At 39.3% G+C, this 20115-nt stretch overlaps 1 protein-coding gene across 5 annotated transcripts in view; it reads left to right on the forward strand.

Moving 5' to 3' along the window:
• Positions 1 to 20115, forward strand: part of FAM185A (family with sequence similarity 185 member A) — a 145697-nt gene that overhangs the window by 44076 nt on the left and 81506 nt on the right. For all 5 annotated transcript variants that reach the window (XR_015248070.1, XR_015248069.1, XR_015248071.1 and 2 more), the window contains one exon: positions 4748 to 4882. Coding sequence is in view for 2 of the 5 variants with exons in the window: in XM_086696874.1 (XP_086553000.1) it covers positions 4748 to 4882 (135 nt within the window). In the remaining 3 variants the exon portion in view is untranslated. The remainder of the gene's footprint in view (positions 1 to 4747; positions 4883 to 20115) is intronic.

Here is a 20115-nt window from a genome sequence, read left to right on the forward strand (position 1 = left end):
GGAGGGGGTACTGGCTGGCTCAGTCAGTGGAGCATGCGACTCTTGATCTCAGGGTTGTGAGTTCTAGCCCTATGTTGGATATAGAAATTGCTTAAAAATAAAATCTCTAAAAAGAAAAAAAAAATAAAGACTGATTTGAAACAGATGGCCATAAATACTATCATTCCCTTTGTAGTGCAAACAAAAATGTTACAATAGGGGCACCTGGGTGGATCAGTTGGTTGAGCGTCTGACTTCAGCTCAGGTCATGATCTCGCAGTTTACAAGTTTGAGCCCCACGTCAGGCTCTGTGCTGACAGCTCAGAGCCTGGAGCCTGGTTCGGATTCTGTGTCTCCCTCTCTCTCTGCCTCTCCCCTGCTCATGCTCTCTCTCTGTCTCAAAAATAAAGATAAACATTAAAAAAAAATTTTTTTTTAATGTTACAATATATTGTTACTGTGGAATTGTTAGTGTTTGGGTTTTTCAATTTGGTTTTATGTCTGAAATAGAATATCCTTTTGAGTGAAAATGCTCCCATACATTCTTTTGGAAGCTTTTCTACCCTCATGTAAGAGGACCTTCTTGAAGAGAAGAATTTCTCTTGATAGAGAAGATTTCTCTTGAAAGAGAAATCTTTGCAAAGTATGATCCCAAAATAAAGGTATCACCAGGAAGTTCCTCTAACGTGATTGTTGACTTAGTATTAAGACTAGCATGACATGTCTCTTTGTATATATTTCTGTTACAAATAACTTTTCTAAGAATCCAAGTATTTCATTAAAAATACATTTTTTAGTCACGTGAAGACTGAATACAAGTCTTTGTGTACATGGTGCCAAGTGGCTCAGATACTTGAAATAGCTTGCCCATAGGGGCTGAAGTGGCCTGGGTACAGAAAGTTCAGAAACATAGCTCTGTTTATTATTTGTTTGTTTGCTTTTGTTTGTTTTTGTTTTTTGTTTTAAAGTTTCATTTATTTATTTTGAGAGAGAGAGAACAAGCAGCAGAGGGGCAGAGAGAGGGAGAGAGAATCCCAAGCAGGCTCTACACCATCAGCGTGGAGCCTGATGCAGGGCTGGATCTCATGAACCTTGAGATAATGACCTGATCCAAAATCAAGAGTCAGATGCTTAGCTGACTGAGCCCAGCTGCCCTGAAAAACATAGCTCTGTTTAAAAATTGTTTTAAGTAGGGGCGCCTGGGTGATTCAGTCCGTTAAACATCCAGCTTGGGCTCAGGTCATGATCTTGTGGTTCATGAGTTCAAGCCCTGTATTGGCTGCCCAGGCAGCTCAGAGCCTGGAGCCTACTTCAGATTTTGTGTCTCCCTCTCTCTCTGCCCCTCCCCTGATCATGCACTGTCTGTCTGTCTGTCTCTCACTCTCTCTCTCTCTCCGTCTCTCTCAAAAGTAATTAAACATTTAAAAAAAAATTTTTTTAATAAAGTCTAGAAGATCTTGCATATTGGCCAGAACAGAGCTATATGTATAACAAGGAAAATACTTACAGAAACCGGTTATTCCTGATGTTAGCAATATTTTTGGTCATGTTGGTTTAATACTTTTTTGTGTAACAAGGCTCTCTTTTCAGAGTGTCAAAATAAAACTACAAACACAGAGGCCTGAAACAGAAGGTTTTTTGCTGACACACAGGTGTGATTTGATTTTGCAAGATCACATTTTTTTTCTTTTAAAATAGGATAATATTGTGTTCTCTCTAAATTTCTGAGATCTTCAGTAATGCCATTCAGGGTATTTTGTAAGTGCTATAAAAGTCATATAGGGGCGCCTGGGTGGCTCAGTCGGTTAAGCGTCCGACTTCAGCTCAGGTCATGATATCATGGTCCAGGAGTTCGAGTCCCGCGTCGGGCTCTGTGCTGTCAGCACAGAGCCTGGAGCCTGCTTCAGATTCTGTGTCCCCCCTCTCTCTCTGCCCCTCCCCTGCTTATGCTCTGTCTCTCTCTGTCTCAAAAATAAATAAAAACATTAAAAAAAATTTTTTTAAGTCATATAATGCATTCTCTTATTATGAAGGCCCAAAGAGAAAAATGTAAACCATTGCTAATTTAATGTAACTAGTAACAGAGTAAAAACAGAGTTTTGAGTAAGTAGCTCTTATATGAAAGTTATTTCCTGTTTTGTATATGGATGGGCAAAAAGATAAAATAAACAAAAACATTGTTAATCTTCACTTAAAATACTCTTGAGCATTATTTGGAATGTTATTCCAGTAACCTATTGAAATAGCATATGATGTAACAAAATTTGATTAGGATTATAACTTCGTGTTTTTTCCTATTGGAAATGGCATGAAGCTTAAAGATAACTGGAAACAAAAATTTCTGTCAGGTCTTTTAATTACACTTGGGAACAGTAACTTTTTAGAGTAATGGAAAATTATTCAGGATTCTGTTGCTTAATGGTTAGTAAAGACATCTAGAATCCTTTCCAACTCTGCTGCTATCTTGCTATAGGGTTCGGGAGCCAACCCCTTGAGTCTCTTAGATGTTCTTCATTTTGCCATGCGAAAAAGAATGTTGCATGCTTGTTTTCTCTTCCTATGAGTTAACATGATGACCTTATTAATTCTTTCAAAGAGGCCATGTTTAATAGGCTTAAGAGTCAGACCTGCATCTCAGTACTTACTTTTCCATTTAAAATTTGTCCTTGATAAAACCACTGTTCTTAATATAGTATGTCTTCAGTAAATGGTACAATTAGTATTAGTTCACCTTTTAATTTTAAAAAATGGTATTGAGGGGTACATGGGTGGCTTAGTTGGTTAAGCGTCCGACTCTTGATCACAGCTCAGGTCTCAATCTCAGGGTCATGAGTTCAAGCCCCGAGTTGGCTTAAACTTTATTTAAGTAGGCTCCACGACCAGTGTGGATTGATGTCAGTAACCATGAAAATAGTTTATGAAGTGAAAGAGGTTGAAGATATAGCAAGAGTTCTCTTTTCTAAACAATATAGTGTTAAAGATGGGAGATTTGGAAAATTTTTCAAGTCATGAGAATTCTTTCACAGACAGTAATGGAGTTTTGGTAGTGATGATTTTTGTTTTTAAGAATGTGGAGAAAGATAAGGATAGAGCTAGTTGCATTGCTTAACATTTTAATTTTTTAAGAAATTATGTTCATATATTTATTTTTTGAGGGAGAGAGAGAGAGAGAGCACGAGCAAGCGGGGGAGGGATAGAGAGAGAGGAAAAGAAAAATCCCAAGCAGGCTCTGTTCTGTCAGTTCAGAGCCCATTGTGGTCCTCTAACTCATGAACTGTGAGATCATGACCTGAGCTGAAACTAAGAGTCAGACGCTTAACCAACTGAGCCACCCAGGCGCCCCTATTTTGCTTAACATTTTTAAAGCTCTCACATATTTAACATCGCTTTTTCATTTAAAAACAGAAAAAAGTGTTCATAAAATTACCACATTTGATTTGTTTAGAGATAAAAAGTCCTAGAAAATGGTTTTAAAAATCTACTTTTTGTTAACTTAAATCCCTCATATCTGTTGTTGTGGGGAATCTCCGGTCAGTAGTTTACATTTAAATCTTGAAAAGCAATTTGTTTTTTAAATAATATAACCCAGTTGTAGTGATATACCTTATTTCCCCCCTTTTTGAGAGATGATTATGAGAGTTTATCAGTTTTAGCTCAGACTTTCCAGCTTCAGTTAGGAATGCCGAGAAGATATGAAATTAGGGAAACTTAATCTGATGCTAACCAAACTAAAAGACAAACAGTGACCCATAAATAAGTGCGCTTTAAAAGGAATCTTTGCAACATTCACAATGAAAGTCGTCCTGACCACTTTTGTCCACAGAGGAAATGGACCTAATGCTTTATGGCAGGGGTCTCTTACTTATTTTATTCGACTTATAAGAAACAGAGAAAGAAAAACTTCTGAAGCAGGAGTGTGTTAATGAATTTGCACTGCAACCCCAACAGATATAATTGTTTTGGAAAATTATTACTTAGCTAACAGAGTACTTTTTCTTATTTCCTCCTTTAAAAGCTTAAATTACTATAAGATTGTAGTGGAAATAAAGTTGAATGTCTTGTCTCATACACAAAAAGACTGATATCCATTGAAAAGAAACATGAGTCAGTTGAAATTCAAATGTTCCCTTTTTTATTATTGTTATTTCCCCCATTCCACCCCACCCCCCACCCCAACATACACACACAGGTTACAACTGAAAACACAAGAGTTTAGGATTCTAGTTGTGTCATAGTGATCAGTGAAAACCGAAGTCCTAAAATATGATGAGGTAGCAGTATGTGCAATACCACAGTGGTTATGAGCATGGGCCCTGTTGTCATTGAAGTGAATCTAGTTTGCGACACTAGTGCTATTGGGAACTTGAGCAAGTAAAATTGGGATTACAATAATAACTTATAAAGTTGATATGTAGATTAGAAGAGATAACCTAATTAAGCTGTTTTGCTCTCAGCAAATGCTCAATTAATGGTAAATACTGTTTACAAACTACATGTGTAGTACACTACACTTTTCTGATATATTGGGTAAGCTGACGAGATAGAGCTCTTGGCAGAAGGAGTTCATAATGTTCTAATGACTCATACCCTTGACAAGAATTACTGTGAATGCCTTGGGAGTAAGGAAAAGGCACTGCTGTTTAAATAAAATGTGCCAAGGAGTAAAGACAGGGTTCTAGGAGCAATGCTGCCCTTTCAATCATTTTCCAAATAGCCCTTGGTACTTTTGATTTCTTTGCATTAATAAACTCGTTTAAATTTATTACAGGCTCTATTCTTGTCAAGGTCGCATCTTCTCTTCAAGCTCGTTTAGAGTTATCAGGGAAAGAGGTTGACGTGAACTCAGAAGTCCATGTTCAAGAAATGGCTGAAGCTCATAAAGATGATGGTGTAATAATTACTGGTAAGGGTGCTGCGTTTTGCTATGTAAGGTGAATAGTCATCTGTACTTGAGTAGAAATATGGTATACATAACTGCAGTTTTAGTCTTTTATTCCTTTACACTGTCACATTTTGGTGTTTTGACACTCTTTTCTTCCAACTGCTTATCGGTAGCACAATGCAGACATTTAATTTGAACTACTCACTAACCTGTCATTGGATAAAAGCCATTTAAAATATTTTTCCATCTCCAAGAGATATTTGCACACTCATATTCACAGCAGCGCTATCACAGTAGCCAAAAGGTGAAAGCAACCTAAATGTCTATTGGTAGATGAATGGTTAAGTGAAGTGTGGCTTATATACACAATGGAACATTATTTAGCCTTGAAAAGGAAGGAAATCCTGTCACATGCTACATGCATAAGCCTTGAAGACATTATGCTAAGTAAAATAAACTGGTCACAAAAAGACAAATACTGTATGATTCCTCTTATATGTGGTATCTATAGTACTCAAGTTCATAGAAACAGAAGGTAGGGGAAGGGGAAAATGGGGACTTCTTCCATGAGTATAGAGTTTGAATTTTGCAAGAAAAAGTTCTGAGGATCTGTTTCACAACAGTGTGAATATACTTAACACTGCTGAACTTTAAACTTAAAAATGATTGAGATGGTAACTTTTATGTTATGCATTTTTTTACCACAATTAAAAAAAATTTTTTAACCATTAATTTTTTTTTTTTTTTTTTTTTGCTGGTAAAGCTGCTTTCTAACTGTTGGCCTTAAAAATCATCTAAATACATAGAATGCAAGATTTATTTATTTATTTTTGTCATATTTTGTATTTTTTTTTATTTTTTTATTTATTTTTTTTATTTATATATGAAATTTATTGTCAAATTGGTTTCCATACAACACCCAGTGCTCATCCCAAAAGGTGCCCTCCTCAATACCCATCACCCACCCTCTCCTCCCTCCCACCCCCCATCAACCCTTAGTTTGTTCTCAGTTCTCAACAGTCTCTTATGCTTTGGCTCTCTCCCACTCTGACCTCTTTTTTTTTTTTTTTTTCCTTCCCCTCCCCCATGGGTTTCTCTTAAGTTTCTCAGGATCCACATAAGAGTGAAACCATATGGTATCTGTCTTTCTCTGTATGGCTTATTTCACTTAGCATCACACTCTCCAGTTCCATCCACGTTGCTACAAAAGGCCATATTTCATTTTTTCTCATTGCCACATAGTATTCCATTGTGTATATAAACCACAATTTCTTTATCCATTCATCAGTTGATGGACATTTAGGCTCTTTCCATAATTTGGCTATTGTTGAGAGTGCTGCTATGAACATTGGGGTACACGTGCCCCTATGCATCAGTACTCCTGTGTCCCTTGGATAAATTCCTAGCAGTGCTATTGCTGGGTCATAGGGTAGGTCTATTTTTAATTTTCTGAGGAACCTCCACACTGCATTCCAGAGCGGCTGCACCAATTTGCATTCCCACCAACAGTGCAAGAGGGTTCCCGTTTCTCCACATCCTCTCCAGCATCTACAGTCTCCTGATTTGTTCATTTTGGCCACTCTGACTGGCGTGAGGTGATACCTGAGTGTGGTTTTGATTTGTATTTCCCTGATAAGGAGCGACGCTGAACATCTTTTCATGTGCCTGTTGGCCATCCGGATGTCTTCTTTAGAGAAGTGTCTATTCATGTTTTCTGCCCATTTCTTCACTGGGTTATTTGTTTTTCGGGTGTGGAGTTTGGTGAGCTCTTTATAGATTTTGGATACTAGCCCTTTGTCCGATATGTCATTTGCAAATATCTTTTCCCATTCCGTTGGTTGCCTTTTAGTTTTGTTGGTTGTTTCCTTTGCTGTGCAGAAGCTTTTTATCTTCATAAGGTCCCAGTAATTCACTTTTGCTTTTAATTCCCTTGCCTTTGGGGATGTGTCGAGTAAGAGATTGCTACGGCTGAGGTCAGAGAGGTCTTTTCCTGCTTTCTCCTCTAAGGTGTTGATGGTTTCCTGTCTCACATTCAGGTCCTTTATCCATTTTGATTTTATTTTTGTGAATGGTGTGAGAAAGTGGTCTAGTTTCAACCTTCTGCATGTTGCTGTCCAGTTCTCCCAGCACCATTTGTTAAAGAGACTGTCTTTTTTCCATTGGATGTTCTTTCCTGCTTTGTCAAAGATGAGTTGGCCATACGTTTGTGGGTCTAGTTCTGGGGTTTCTATTCTATTCCATTGGTCTATGTGTCTGTTTTTGTGCCAATACCATGCTGTCTTGATGATGACAGCTTTGTAGTAGAGGCTAAAGTCTGGGATTGTGATGCCTCCTGCTTTGGTCTTCTTCTTCAAAATTACTTTGACTATTCGGAGCCTTTTGTGGTTCCATATGAATTTTAGGATTGCTTGTTCTAGTTTCGAGAAGAATGCTGGTGCAATTTTGATTGGGATTGCATTGAATGTGTAGATAGCTTTGGGTGGTATTGACATTTTGACAATATTTATTCTTCCAATCCATGAGCAGGGAATGTCTTTCCATTTCTTTAAATCTTCTTCAATTACCTTCATAAGCTTTCTATAGTTTTCAGCATACAGATCCTTTACATCTTTGGTTAGATTTATTCCTAGGTATTTTATGCTTCTTGGTGCAATTGTGAATGGGATCAGTTTCTTTAGTTGTCTTTCTGTTGCTTCATTGTTAGTGTATAAGAATGCAACTGATTTCTGTACATTGATTTTGTATCCTGCAACTTTGCTGAATTCATGTATCAGTTCTAGCAGACTTTTGGTGGAGTCTATCGGATTTTCCACATATAATATCATGTCATCTACAAAAAGCGAAAGCTTGACTTCATCTTTGCCAATTTTGATGCCTTTGATTTCCTTTTGCTGTCTGATTGGTGATACTAGAACTTCCAGCACTATGTTAAACAACAGTGGTGAGAGTGGGCATCCCTGTCTTGTTCCTGATCTCAGGGAAAAAGCTCTCAGTTTTTCCCCGTTGAGGATGATGTTAGCTGTGGGCTTTTCATAAATAGCTTTTATGATCTTTAAGTATGTTCCTTCTATCCCGACTTTCTCAAGGGTTTTTATTAAGAAAGGGTGCTGGATTTTGTCAAATGTCTTTTCTGCATCGATTGACAGGATCATATGGTTCTTCTCTTTTTTTTTTGTTAATGTGATGTATCACGTTGATTGATTTGCGAATGTTGAACCAGCCCTGCATCCCAGGAATGAATCCCACTTGATCATGGTGAATAATTCTTTTTATGTGCCGTTGAATTCGATTTGCTAGTATCTTATTGAGAATTTTTGCATCCATATTCATCAGGGATATTGGCCTGTAGTTCTCTTTTTTTACTGGGTCTCTGTCTGGTTTAGGAATCAAAGTAATACTGGCTTCATAGAATGAGTCTGGAAGTTTTCCTTCCCTTTCTATTTCTTGGAATAGCTTGAGAAGGATAGGTATTATCTCTGCTTTAAACGTCTGGTAGAACTCCCCTGGGAAGCCATCTGGTCCTGGACTCTTATTTGTTGGGAGATTTTTGATAACCGATTCAATTTCTTCGCTGGTGATGGGTCTGTTCAAGCTTTCTATTTCCTCCTGATTGAGTTTTGGAAGAGTGTGGGTGTTCAGGAATTTGTCCATTTCTTCCAGGTTGTCCAATTTGTTGGCATATAATTTTTCATAGTATTCCCTGATAATTGTTTGTATCTCTGAGGGATTGGTTGTAATCATTCCATTTTCATTCATGATTTTATCTATTTGGGTCATCTCCCTTTTCTTTTTGAGAAGCCTGGCTAGAGGTTTGTCAATTTTGTTTATTTTTTCAAAAAACCAACTCTTGGTTTCGTTGATCTGCTCTACAGTTTTTTTAGATTCTATATTGTTTATTTCTGCTCTCATCTTTATTATTTCTCTTCTTCTGCTGGGTTTAGGCTGCCTTTGCTGTTCTGCTTCTATTTCCTTTAGGTGTGCTGTTAGATTTTGTATTTGGGATTTTTCTTGTTTCTTGAGATAGGCCTGGATTGCAATGTATTTTCCTCTCAGGACTGCCTTCGCTGCGTCCCAAAGCGTTTGGATTGTTGTATTTTCATTTTCGTTTGTTTCCATATATTTTTTAATTTCTTCTCTAATTGCCTGGTTGACCCACTCATTCGTTAGTAGGGTGTTCTTTAACCTCCATGTTTTTGGAGGTTTTCCAGACTTTTTTCTGTGGTTGATTTCAAGCTTCATAGCATTGTGGTCTGAAAGTATGCATGGTATGATTTCAATTCTTGTAAACTTATGAAGGGCTGTTTTGTGACCCAGTATATGATCTATCTTGGAGACTGTTCCATGTGCACTCGAGAAGAAAATATATTCTGTTGCTTTGGGATGCAGAGTTCTAAATATATCTGTCAAGTTCATCTGATCCAATGTCTCATTCAGGGCCCTTGTTTCTTTATTGACCGTGTGTCTAGATGATCTATCCATTTCTGTAAGTGGGGTGTTAAAGTCCCCTGCAATTACCACATTCTTATCAATAAGGTTGCTTATGTTTATGAGTAATTGTTTAATATATTTGGGCGCTCCGGTATTCGGCGCATAGACATTTATAATTGTTAGCTCTTCCTGATGGATAGACCCTGTCACTATTATATAATGTCCTTCTTCATCTCTTGTTACAGCCTTTAATTTAAAGTCTAGTTTGTCTGATATAAGTATGGCTACTCCAGCTTTCTTTTGGCTTCCAGTAGCATGATAAATAGTTCTCCATCCCCTCACTCTCAATCTAAAGGTGTCCTCAGGTCTAAAATGAGTCTCTTGTAGACAGCAAATAGATGGGTCTTGTTTTTTTATCCATTCTGATACCCTATGTCTTTTGGTTGGTGCATTTAATCCATTTACATTCAGTGTTATTATAGAAAGATATGGGTTTAGAGTCATTGTGATGTCCGTATGTTTTATGCTTGTAGTGATGTCTCTGGTACTTTGTCTCACAGGGTCCCCCTTAGGATCTCTTGTAGGGCTGGTTTAGTGGTGACAAATTCCTTCAGTTTTTGTTTGTTTGGGAAGACCTTTATCTCTCCTTCTATTCTAAATGACAGACTTGCTGGATAAAGGATTCTCGGCTGCATATTTTTTCTGTCTAGCACACTGAAAATCTCGTGCCAATTCTTTCTGGCCTGCCAAGTTTCAAAAGAGAGATCAGTCACGAGTCTTATAGGTCTCCCTTTATATGTGAGGGCACGTTTACCCCTTGCTGCTTTCAGAATTTTCTCTTTATCCTTGTATTTTGCCAGTTTCACTATGATATGTCGTGCAGAAGATCGATTCAAGTTACGTCTGAAGGGAGTTCTCTGTGCCTCTTGGATTTCAATGCCTTTTTCCTTCCCCAGTTCAGGGAAGTTCTCAGCTATTATTTCTTCAAGTACCCCTTCAGCACCTTTCCCTCTCTCTTCCTCCTCTGGGATACCAATTATGCGTATATTATTTCTTTTTAGTGTATCACTTAGTTCTCTAATTTTCCCCTCATACTCCTGGATTTTTTTATCTCTCTTTTTCTCAGCTTCCTCTTTTTCCATAACTTTATCTTCTAGTTCACCTATTCTCTCCTCTGCCTCTTCAATCCGAGCCGTGGTGGTTTCCATTTTGTTATGCATTTCGTTTAAAGCGTTTTTCAGCTCCTCGTGACTGTTCCTTAGTCCCTTGATCTCTGTAGCAAGAGATTCTCTGCTGTCAGCTATACTGTTTTCAAGCCCAGCGATTAATTTTATGACTATTATTCTAAATTCACTTTCTGTTATATTATTTAAATCCTTTTTGATCAGCTCATTAGCTGTTGTTATTTCCTGGAGATTCTTCTGAGGGGAATTCTTCCGCTTGGTCATTTTGGATAATCCCTGGCGTGGTGAGGACCTGCAGGGCACTTCCCCTGTGCTGTGGTGTATAACTGGAGTTGGTGGGCGGAGCCGCAGTCAGACCTGATGTCTGCCCCCAGCCCACCGCTGTGTCCACAGTCAGACTGGTGTGTGCCTTCTCTTCCCCTCTCCTAGGGGCGGGATTCACTGTGGGGTGGGGTGGCCTGTCTGGGCTACTTGCACACTGCCAGGCTTGTGATGCTGGGGATCTGGCGTCTTAGCTGGGGTGGGTAGGCAAGGTGCACGGGGGCAGGAGGGGCAGGCTTAGCTTGCTTCTCCTTAGGTGTTCCACTTCAGGAGGGGCCCTGTGGCAGCAGGAGGGAGTCAGATCCGCTGCTGGAGGTTTGGCTCCGCAGAAGCGCAGAGTTGGGTGTTTGCGCAGAGCGAGCAAGTTCCCTGGCAGGAACTGGTGCTCTTTGGGATTTTGGCTGGGGGATGGGCGGGGGAGATGGCGCTGGCGAGCGCCTTTGTTCCCCACCAAACTGAGCTCTGTCGTCCGGGGGCTCAGCAGCTCTTCTTCCCTTTGTCCTCCAGCCTTCCCGCTTTCTGAGCAGAGCTGTTAACTTACGACCTCCCAGACGCTAAGTCGCGCTTGCTGTCGGAACACAGTCCGTCAGGCCCCCCGTTTTTTGCAAGCCAGACTCGGGGGCTCTGCTTGGCCGGCGAGCCGCCCCTCCGCCCCGGCTCCCTCCCGCCAGTCCGTGGAGCGCGCACCGCCTCGCCGCCCTTCCTACCCTCTTCCGTGGGCCTCTCGTCTGCGCTTGGCTCCGGCGACTCCGTTCTGCTAATCCTCTGGCGGTTTTCTGGGTTATTTAGGCAGGTGTAGGTGGAATCTAAGTGATCAGCAGGACGCGCGGTGAGCCCAGCGTCCTCCTACGCCGCCATCTTCCCTCTCTCACCAGAAAGATTTAAGGTTACCTTTATATGTTTGGAATAAACACACATTTGGTTTGGTATTAGGCACATTGTAAACTTGCTCTTTTAATATAACAATTTCTTAGTCCCAGAAATGTGAATGGCTTTTGCACGTTTTCTTAAATTACCTTTGGCTGCATTGATGGCTGATACTACTTTTTAAAATATTTATTGTATATATGTACATAATAAATACATGTAAACGATAAAAAAAAAAAAAAAGAATTAATGCTGGTAAAGTTTTCCTTAAAATCTTACCAGAACAGCATTGGAAAAATGTGTGTGGCAGTGGTGGTGGTGGCAGTGGTGGCAGTGGAGTGTCTTCCTGAGATCAGGTTTCAGTTTTAAATACAGGCATACCTCAGAGATACTGTGTTCCAGACCACTGCAAAAAAGCAATTCAAATGAATATTTTTGGTTTCCCAGTGCATATAAAAGCTATGTTTATACTATACTGCAGTCTGTTAAGTATGCAATAGCGTTATGTCTAAAAAACAATGCAGTCACCTTAATTAAAAATGTTTATTGCTGAAAAATGGTAACCATCATCTGAGCTTTCAATGAGTCATATAATCTTCTTGCCTTGATGTCAATGGCTGCTGCTGACTGTAAGGGTAGTGGTTGCTGAAGGTTGAAGGTCGAGGTGGCTGTGGCAATTTCTTTAAAAGATGACAGGGAAGTTTGCAGCATTGATTCTTCCTTTTACAAATGATATCTCTGTAGCATGCAATGCTGTTTGATAGCATTTTACGCACAGTGGACCTTCTTTCAAAATTAGAATCCATCCTCTCCACCTCTGCTGCTACTTTATCAACTGAGTTTATGGAATATTCTAAATATTCTAAATTCTTTGTTGTCATTCCAACAGTCTTCACAGTGTCTTCACCAGGAATAGATCCATCTCAAAAAACCACTTTATTTGTTCATCCATAAAAAGTACCTTTTGATACATTCAAATTTTATCTTGAGATTGCAGCAATTCAGTCACATCCTCAGGCTGTACTTCTAGTTCTTTTCCTCTTTCCACCACATTTGCGGTTACTTCCTACACTGAAGCCTTGACCCTCTCAAAGCCGTCCGTGAGGGATGGAATCAACTTTTTCCAAATTCCTACTAATGTTGAAATTTTAACCTCTTCCCATGAATCATGAATGTTCTTAATGGCATCTAGAATGAATCCTTTTCAAAAGGTTTTCAATTGACTTTGCCCAGATCCATCGGAGGAATCGCTGTCTATGACAGCTATAGCTTTATGAAATGTATTTCTTCAATAATAAGAATAGAAAGTTGAAGTTGCTCTTTGGTCCATAAGCTGCAGAATGGTTGTTGTGTTAGCAGGCATGAGAACATTAATCCCATTATACCTTTCCATCAGAGCTCTTGAGTGGCTGACCACTGCATTGTTAATGAACAGTCATATTTTGGAAGGAATCTTATTTTCTGAAAATAGGCCTCAACAGTGGACTTAAAGTACTTAGTAAGTCATGTTGTAAACAGATGTACTATCATCCAGGCTTTGTTGTTCCATTGATTGAGTGCAGGCAGAATAGATTTAGCCTAGTATTTTTAAGGTTTTTTTAAAACTTTTATTTATTTATTTGAGAGAGACAGAGACAGAGACAGAGAAGGGCAGAGAGAGCGGGAGAGAGAGAATCCCAAGCAGGCTTCATGCTGCCACCACAGAGCCTGATGCGGGGCTCGAACCCTGAAACCGCGAGATCATGACCTAGCCAAAACCAAAAGTCAGACACACTTTCGATCAACTGAGCCACCCAGACGCCCCTTGCATAATTTTTAAGGTCCCTAGGATTTTCAGAATGGTAAATGAGCATTGGCTTCAACTTAAAGTCAGCAGCAGCCTTAGCCTGTGCCGAGAGGGTCAGTCTGTCCTTTGAAGTTTTGAAGCCAGGGGTTGACTTCTCTTCTCTAGCTATGAAAGTCCTAAGTAGCATTTTCCTCCTATATAGCGCTGTTTGTATACATTGAAGATCTGTTGTTTTTAGTGTAGCTACCTTCATTAATGATCTTAGCTAGATCTTCTGGATAATTTGCTGCAGCTTCTACGTTAGCACTTTTATGTTATGGAGCACTGTTATGTTACGTTACGTTACGTTACGTTACGTTACGTTACTGCTTCTTTCCTTAAACCTTATGAACTAACCTCTGCTAGCTTCAAACCTTTTTCTTGCAGCTTTCTCACCTAAACCTTCATAGATTTAAAGAGTGTTAGGACCCTGCTCTGGATTAGGCTTTGGCTTAAGGGAATATTGTGGCTGGTTTGATCCTCTATCCAGACTGCAAAAGCTATCTCCATGTCAGCAGTAAGGCTGTTTCACTTTCTTATCATTCGTGTCTTCACTAGAGTCACACTTTTAATTTTCCTCCAAGAACCTTACTTTGCATTCACAATCTGGCTAACCATTTGGCACAAGAGGCCAAGCTTTCAGCCTATCTTGGCTTTGGACAAGGCTCCCTCACTAAGCTTTATCATTTCTAGCTTTTGATTTCAAGTGAGAGATGTGTGACTCTTCATTTCACTTGAATACTTGCAGGCTAGTGTAGGGTTGTTAACTGGGCTGATGTTGTTGGCACAATATTGTTGTGTCTCAGCAACTATGGAGGTGTGAGGAGAGCGAGAGACAGGGGACTGACCAGTCCGTGGGGTAGTCAGAACATACACATTTATCAATTAAATTTGCAGTCTTACATGGGTGCCATCTGTGGTGCTTCAAAGCAGTCACAGTAGTTACATCAAAGATCACTGATCGTAGATCACCCACCGTAACAAATGTAAAAATAATGAAAAAGTTTAAAATATTGTGACAATTGCCAAAATATGACAAAGTAGCAAATGGTGAAGGGGCCAGTAGACTTGCTCAGTGCAGGGTTACCACAGACCTTCAATTTGTAAAAAAATACAATGTCTACAAAGCACAATAAAGCAAAGTACAATAAAGCAAGGTATGCCTTTGTTTTCTATGTCATAAAATTAAACAATCTGTTAAAAATCATAGAATCTTAACAAAAAGCATAACAAGAATAAAAATAAGACCTGTACACCCACCCTCAGATCTAACTCAGTGCCTAATGGGCAGACTCTTAGTGACATAGTAAAAGTTTGATGAAAATTTAACTGTATTTAATGTAGTAAGAATCAACTTCTTATGATCCAATCTCTTGAGTTTAATAAGGAGACAATAGAGTTAACCTTTTTGGCCCCAGTAGTCTAAAGCAATAATATAAATTTGTTTAATAATGTTCTGCATGATAGCATAATCAAATTATTTTACATATATTAATGTTTAAATTACAAATTAAAGTTACTTTGTCATTTTCTATTGTTACTCATAGAATCATGAAATTTAGATTTCATTTTAATTCAGTTTTAAAACCCTATTCTCAACACTTTAGCCGTTAAAAAAGACCTCATTAAATTATTTAGGAACACTTACTAGTCCTGTCACTGGATAAAATCACTATCTGCAGACCTGATCTCTTTTTTCTTGCCCATTTCTATTCCACTAAACCAGTACCACCTCAAGCATAATATATTTTAAAACAAATGTTACCTTCCCTTGCCTATCTCCTCCTCCTCCTATCTTCTGTGTTTTCCTTCATTTGGTAAGTCATTCACTCAACAAACTTTTGAGTCAGGCACTGCTAGAAACTAGGAATGAATGATAATAGAGTATGGTCTCTCTGTCATCTGGGAAGCTTACATCCTAGTAAGGCAAGACAAATCAGTGAACACAATGAAGTGGAATAAATGTTGTAGTAAAGATATGTATATGGTACAGTGAAAGCATGTATGTGACCTATCTAAATTAGACTACCATTGTGAGTTTGAAGAGGTGAGAGAAGCACAATATAGCTAGAATATAGAGAGTAGGGGGAATGTGGCATAAAAGAAGGCTAGAGACTTTGGAAGGGGTCAGATCATATAGGGCTGATTTGGATTTTAATCTAAGTGCATGCAAAGGCGCCAAAAGGTTTCATCTGGGTTTACACAATCAAATCTATGCATTAAAAAGTTCGCTGATGGGGCGCCTGGGTGGCGCAGTCGGTTAAGCGTCCGACTTCAGCCAGGTCATGATCTCGCGGTCCGTGAGTTCGAGCCCCGCGTCAGGTTCTGGGCTGATGGCTCGGAGCCTGGAGCCTGTTTCCGATTCCGTGTCTCCCTCTCTCTCTGCCCCTCCCCCATTCATGCTCTGTCTCTCTCTGTCCCAAAAATAAATAAAAAACGTTGAAAAAAAAAATTAAAAAAAAAAAAAAAAAGTTCGCTGAGTGGGGAGCACCTTGATGGCTCAGTCAGTTAAGCGTCTGACTTCAGCTCGGGTCATGATCTCGTGGTCCGTGGGTTCAAGCCCTGTGTCAGGCTCTGTGCTGACAGCTTGGAGCCTGGAGCTGCTTCAGATTCTGTGTCTCCCTCTCTCTCTGCCCCTCCCCTGCTTGCTCTCTGTCTCGCTGTCTGTCTCTCAAAAAAATAAACATTAAAAAAACTTTTTTTAAAAAGTTCACTGAGTGGTGCCTGAGTGGCTCAAGTTGGTTAAGTGTCCAACTCTTGGTTTTGGCTCAGGTCATGATCTCACATAGTTCATGAGTTTAGGCCCCACACTGGGACTCTTTCTCTCTCTCTCTCTCTCAAGATAAATAAATAAATTTTTTTTTCAACGTTTATTTATTTTTGGGACAGAGAGAGACAGAGCATGAACGGGCGAGGGGCAGAGAGAGAGGGAGACACAGAATCGGAAACAGGCTCCAGGCTCTGAGCCATCAGCCCAGAGCCCGATGCGGGGCTCGAACTCACAGACCGTGAGATTGTGACCTGGTTGAAGTCGGACGCTTAACCGACTGCGCCACCCAGGTGCCCCAATGTTAACTACTTTATATGATCTATGATTTTAATCTTCACAACTCAGAAATAAGTGTTATATAAATAAATAAATAAATAAATAAATAAATAAACAAACAAACAAACAAACAAACAAACAAACTTTAAAAAAAAGTTCACTGAATGTTGGGGCACCTAGGTAGCTCTGTCAGTTAAGCGTCTGACTTCAACTCAGGTCATGATCTCACAGTTCATGGATTCAAGACCCACATCAGGCTCTGTGCCGACAGCTCGGAGCCTGGCATCCGCTTCGGATTCTGTGCCTCTGTCTCTCTCTGCCTCTCCCCAGCGCGCGCGCTCTCTCTCTCTCTCTCTCAAAAATAAATAAACATTAAAAAAAAATTTTTTTTTAAAGTTCACTGAATGTTGAGTGGAGAAAGATTGGAAAGGACAATGGTGAATGAAGGAAAAGCTAACTAGCAGGCTACTGCAGTAATTCGGAAGAGCTCTTTCTGTGGCCTGGACTCCATAGTAATCTCTCTTAAACTCAACAGAAAAATAAATAAGCCTTCAACAAATTTTGCTTGAAGAAATAGATAAATGGATGCTGTGAAGAAGATACATGCTTACCCCATTGGTATTTATGAAGCTCCTCAGCCTATTCTTTTTGTGTGTGATTTGTTATGTGTCTTGTACTCTAGCCCCTCCTTCCTAAACCAGAAAGGCCTACATTGCAGAACAAAGTTTATTTCCTGCTCACAACACAAGAATCTAGGTACTGATCTTTCTTTGTAGAGTTTCTTTGTAGAGTCCCACATGACCTACTACAAGCCCCAGATGTATCTCTAGATTGTCTCTGATAGTAGGTTAAATCCATTAGAGTAATTGTGCAGAGAGACCTCACATAGAGACAGGGCAGTCCCTTTTGGAGACAGCCGTATGAACAAGTGACTGGGTTTACAGAAACTTTCATGTTTCATTTTGATTCTAAAACTGTTTGGTGCCCAGAAGGCCACAGACCTTATTTATCAGATGGATGGAATAATTTAAGAGGCCTAGAAAATCAGGGCAGATTGCTTTTTTTGTGGAGATTTCCAATCTGAAACCCAGTTTTGGAAATAATGAGCAGTTTTATATGTGAGTTGTTATTATAGGCAGCTGAGCTCAGCTCATCTGGGCCTTCCTTACAGAGCCTATGAGGCATAGAAACAGAAATACCCTCACTGCTAAGAGGTCTGGATTGTATCTGTAGCATGACTTCTGCATGATTTCTGCAAGAAGCATGCCAGTAAAAATTAGTCCCTAGGGCTCAGGCTTCCCACAGGGTTTGATGTGTCAGCCTTGTAATTTTATTTGATTTCCTGCTTCATGATTTCCCTTGCTGTTGCTGTCACTAATAACTGTACATTGCACAATTCTTAAAATGACTTACAAGTATTATATGCTATTCTGAGGTCAAAAGAAAGCTCAGGCTGAAACATTTACCTACTTTAAAAGCTGTGTGCAGCATGTATTCTTTGGAGTGCATTTTTTAATCCTTTTAAGATCCTTGGTTCCAAGTTTTGTGCTCTACCCATATATAGCAAATTCAACAGGTGGTGAATGGCTTAGGTAAGATATTTCTTGTAAGAAATTGACTTCTCCATTAGCTTTTAGCCTTGGTTCATCAACTTAGATATAAAACCTCACTGTGGTATATAATAACATTCTCTGAGCCCAAAACTGCATGTGGTACAAAGTCTATCTTAAAAGCCCCAGTTTAGATGTTTAGAGAGTATTAGAGATAAAGCGTGTTGCCAGCCAAATGATGCGTGTCCTTATCTGCTTAGTATAGAAGGTGATACTACTGGGTTAATTTTATTTTAGTAAAACTAGAAATGTAAAGCATATAAAAAATAAATTCATTTGGGATCCGGCCACCAAGCCAAAATAGAATTCTCAGCTTGTTTTCAGGCCAGACAGTTATACATTGAATGGTATTGTGATTTATAATGGAAAACTGATTCATGAGTTGGAAAAGAAGTTGAAATGGTACTAAGCCCACAGAATGCCACTTTTAGATCTAGAGACAGTGCTTTACCTCCAAATGGGGGGAAAAAATCTAGTGTTTTATTATGACTCATAGAAATAATTCTTTTTTTTAGAATACTCTGAAGTTTGAGTTTTCTCCAAGCTTATAGCACATGGATTTATCAGTCATGTAGATGTGTTTTAGGAGGACATGGAAGAAATTCAGTAAGAGAATGAAGAATGCTATAGACTTATGGCTGTCTGCTTAAAAATACTTTAACAGGGGGGCACCTGGGTGGCTCAGTCAGTTAAGTGAATGTCCGACTTTGGTTCAGGTCACGATGGCATGGTTCATGGGTTTGAGCCCCACATTGGGCTCTGTGCTGACAGCTCAGAGCCTGGAACCTGCTTGAGTTCTGGGTCTCCCTCTCTCTGCCCCTCCCCCACTCACGCTCTGTCTCTCTGTCTCTTTCTGACTCTCTCAAAAATGAATAAACATTTTTAAAAAATACTTTTAACAGGGAGTTAATGTAGAAAAACTGCCTTCAGATTTTTTGTGCTTTTAAAGTTTATTTATTTATTTTGAGAGTGAAAGAGAGCAGAAGCAGGTGAGGGGCACAGAGACAGAATCCCAGGCAGGCTCCAGGTCATCAGTGCAGAGCCCAGCTTTGGGCTCGAACTCACAAGCCATGAGATCATGACCTGAACCAAGATCAAGAGTAGGACACCTAACCGACTGAGCCACCCAGGTGCCCCAGATTGTGCTTTTAATGTGTTTTTGTTTACCCATCGTTTTGTTAAAGTTCTGGGAATGTCATAGATAATTAGACATGAACATTATTTGTTAATGTGTACCAAAAAAGACCAGGTTTCGTTTCTTTTCATAAGCAAACTTTATGTGTAAGACTAGATAGTAAATATGTTAGACTTTGCAGGCTACATACGGTTTCTGTTGCATAGTCTTTTTATTTTTAATATAACCCCTTAAAAATGTAAAAGTCATTCTTAGCTCTTAGGCCATAAAAACAGGCCTCAGGCCAGATTTGGCCCATGGGCTATAATTTGCTTACCCCTAACCTAGAGATCAAAGTGCAGGTCCCAGTCTTAGAGCATGTGAATTCTGTTTGTAATGCCTGGGGATTTTTGTTTGTTTTTGTATTTGTATTTATTTTGGTCATTTAAGAGATACTGAATCACAGTCAAATCTTACCCTGAATGTACTCTTCCCAGTAATGAAGAAAAATGATTTGTGTCCATAAAAGTGTGCTTGCCTAAGATTTAAGAAACAGTGCAACCATAGAAGATATACAATGGCAAATAAAAACACAAAAACATTCAGTATCACTAGCCATTAGTGAAGTGCAAATTAAAACCAGAATGAGATATTACCTCTTAGAATACATAAAATAAAAAATACTGCTAATACTAAATGCTGGTAAGGATGTGGAGAGATTGGATCTCTCTAACATTGCTGTTAAGAGTGTAAAATGATATATCCACTCTAAAATTCAGTCTGGCAGTTTGTTAAAAAACTAAACATGAAACTACCATATGATCCAGCAATTATACTCCTGGGCATTTGTCTTGAAGAA

Source organism: Puma concolor, chromosome A2, assembly GCF_028749965.1.
Source record: "Puma concolor isolate L17-30 chromosome A2, mPumCon1.1.hap2, whole genome shotgun sequence".
Lineage (NCBI taxonomy): Eukaryota > Metazoa > Chordata > Mammalia > Carnivora > Felidae > Puma > Puma concolor.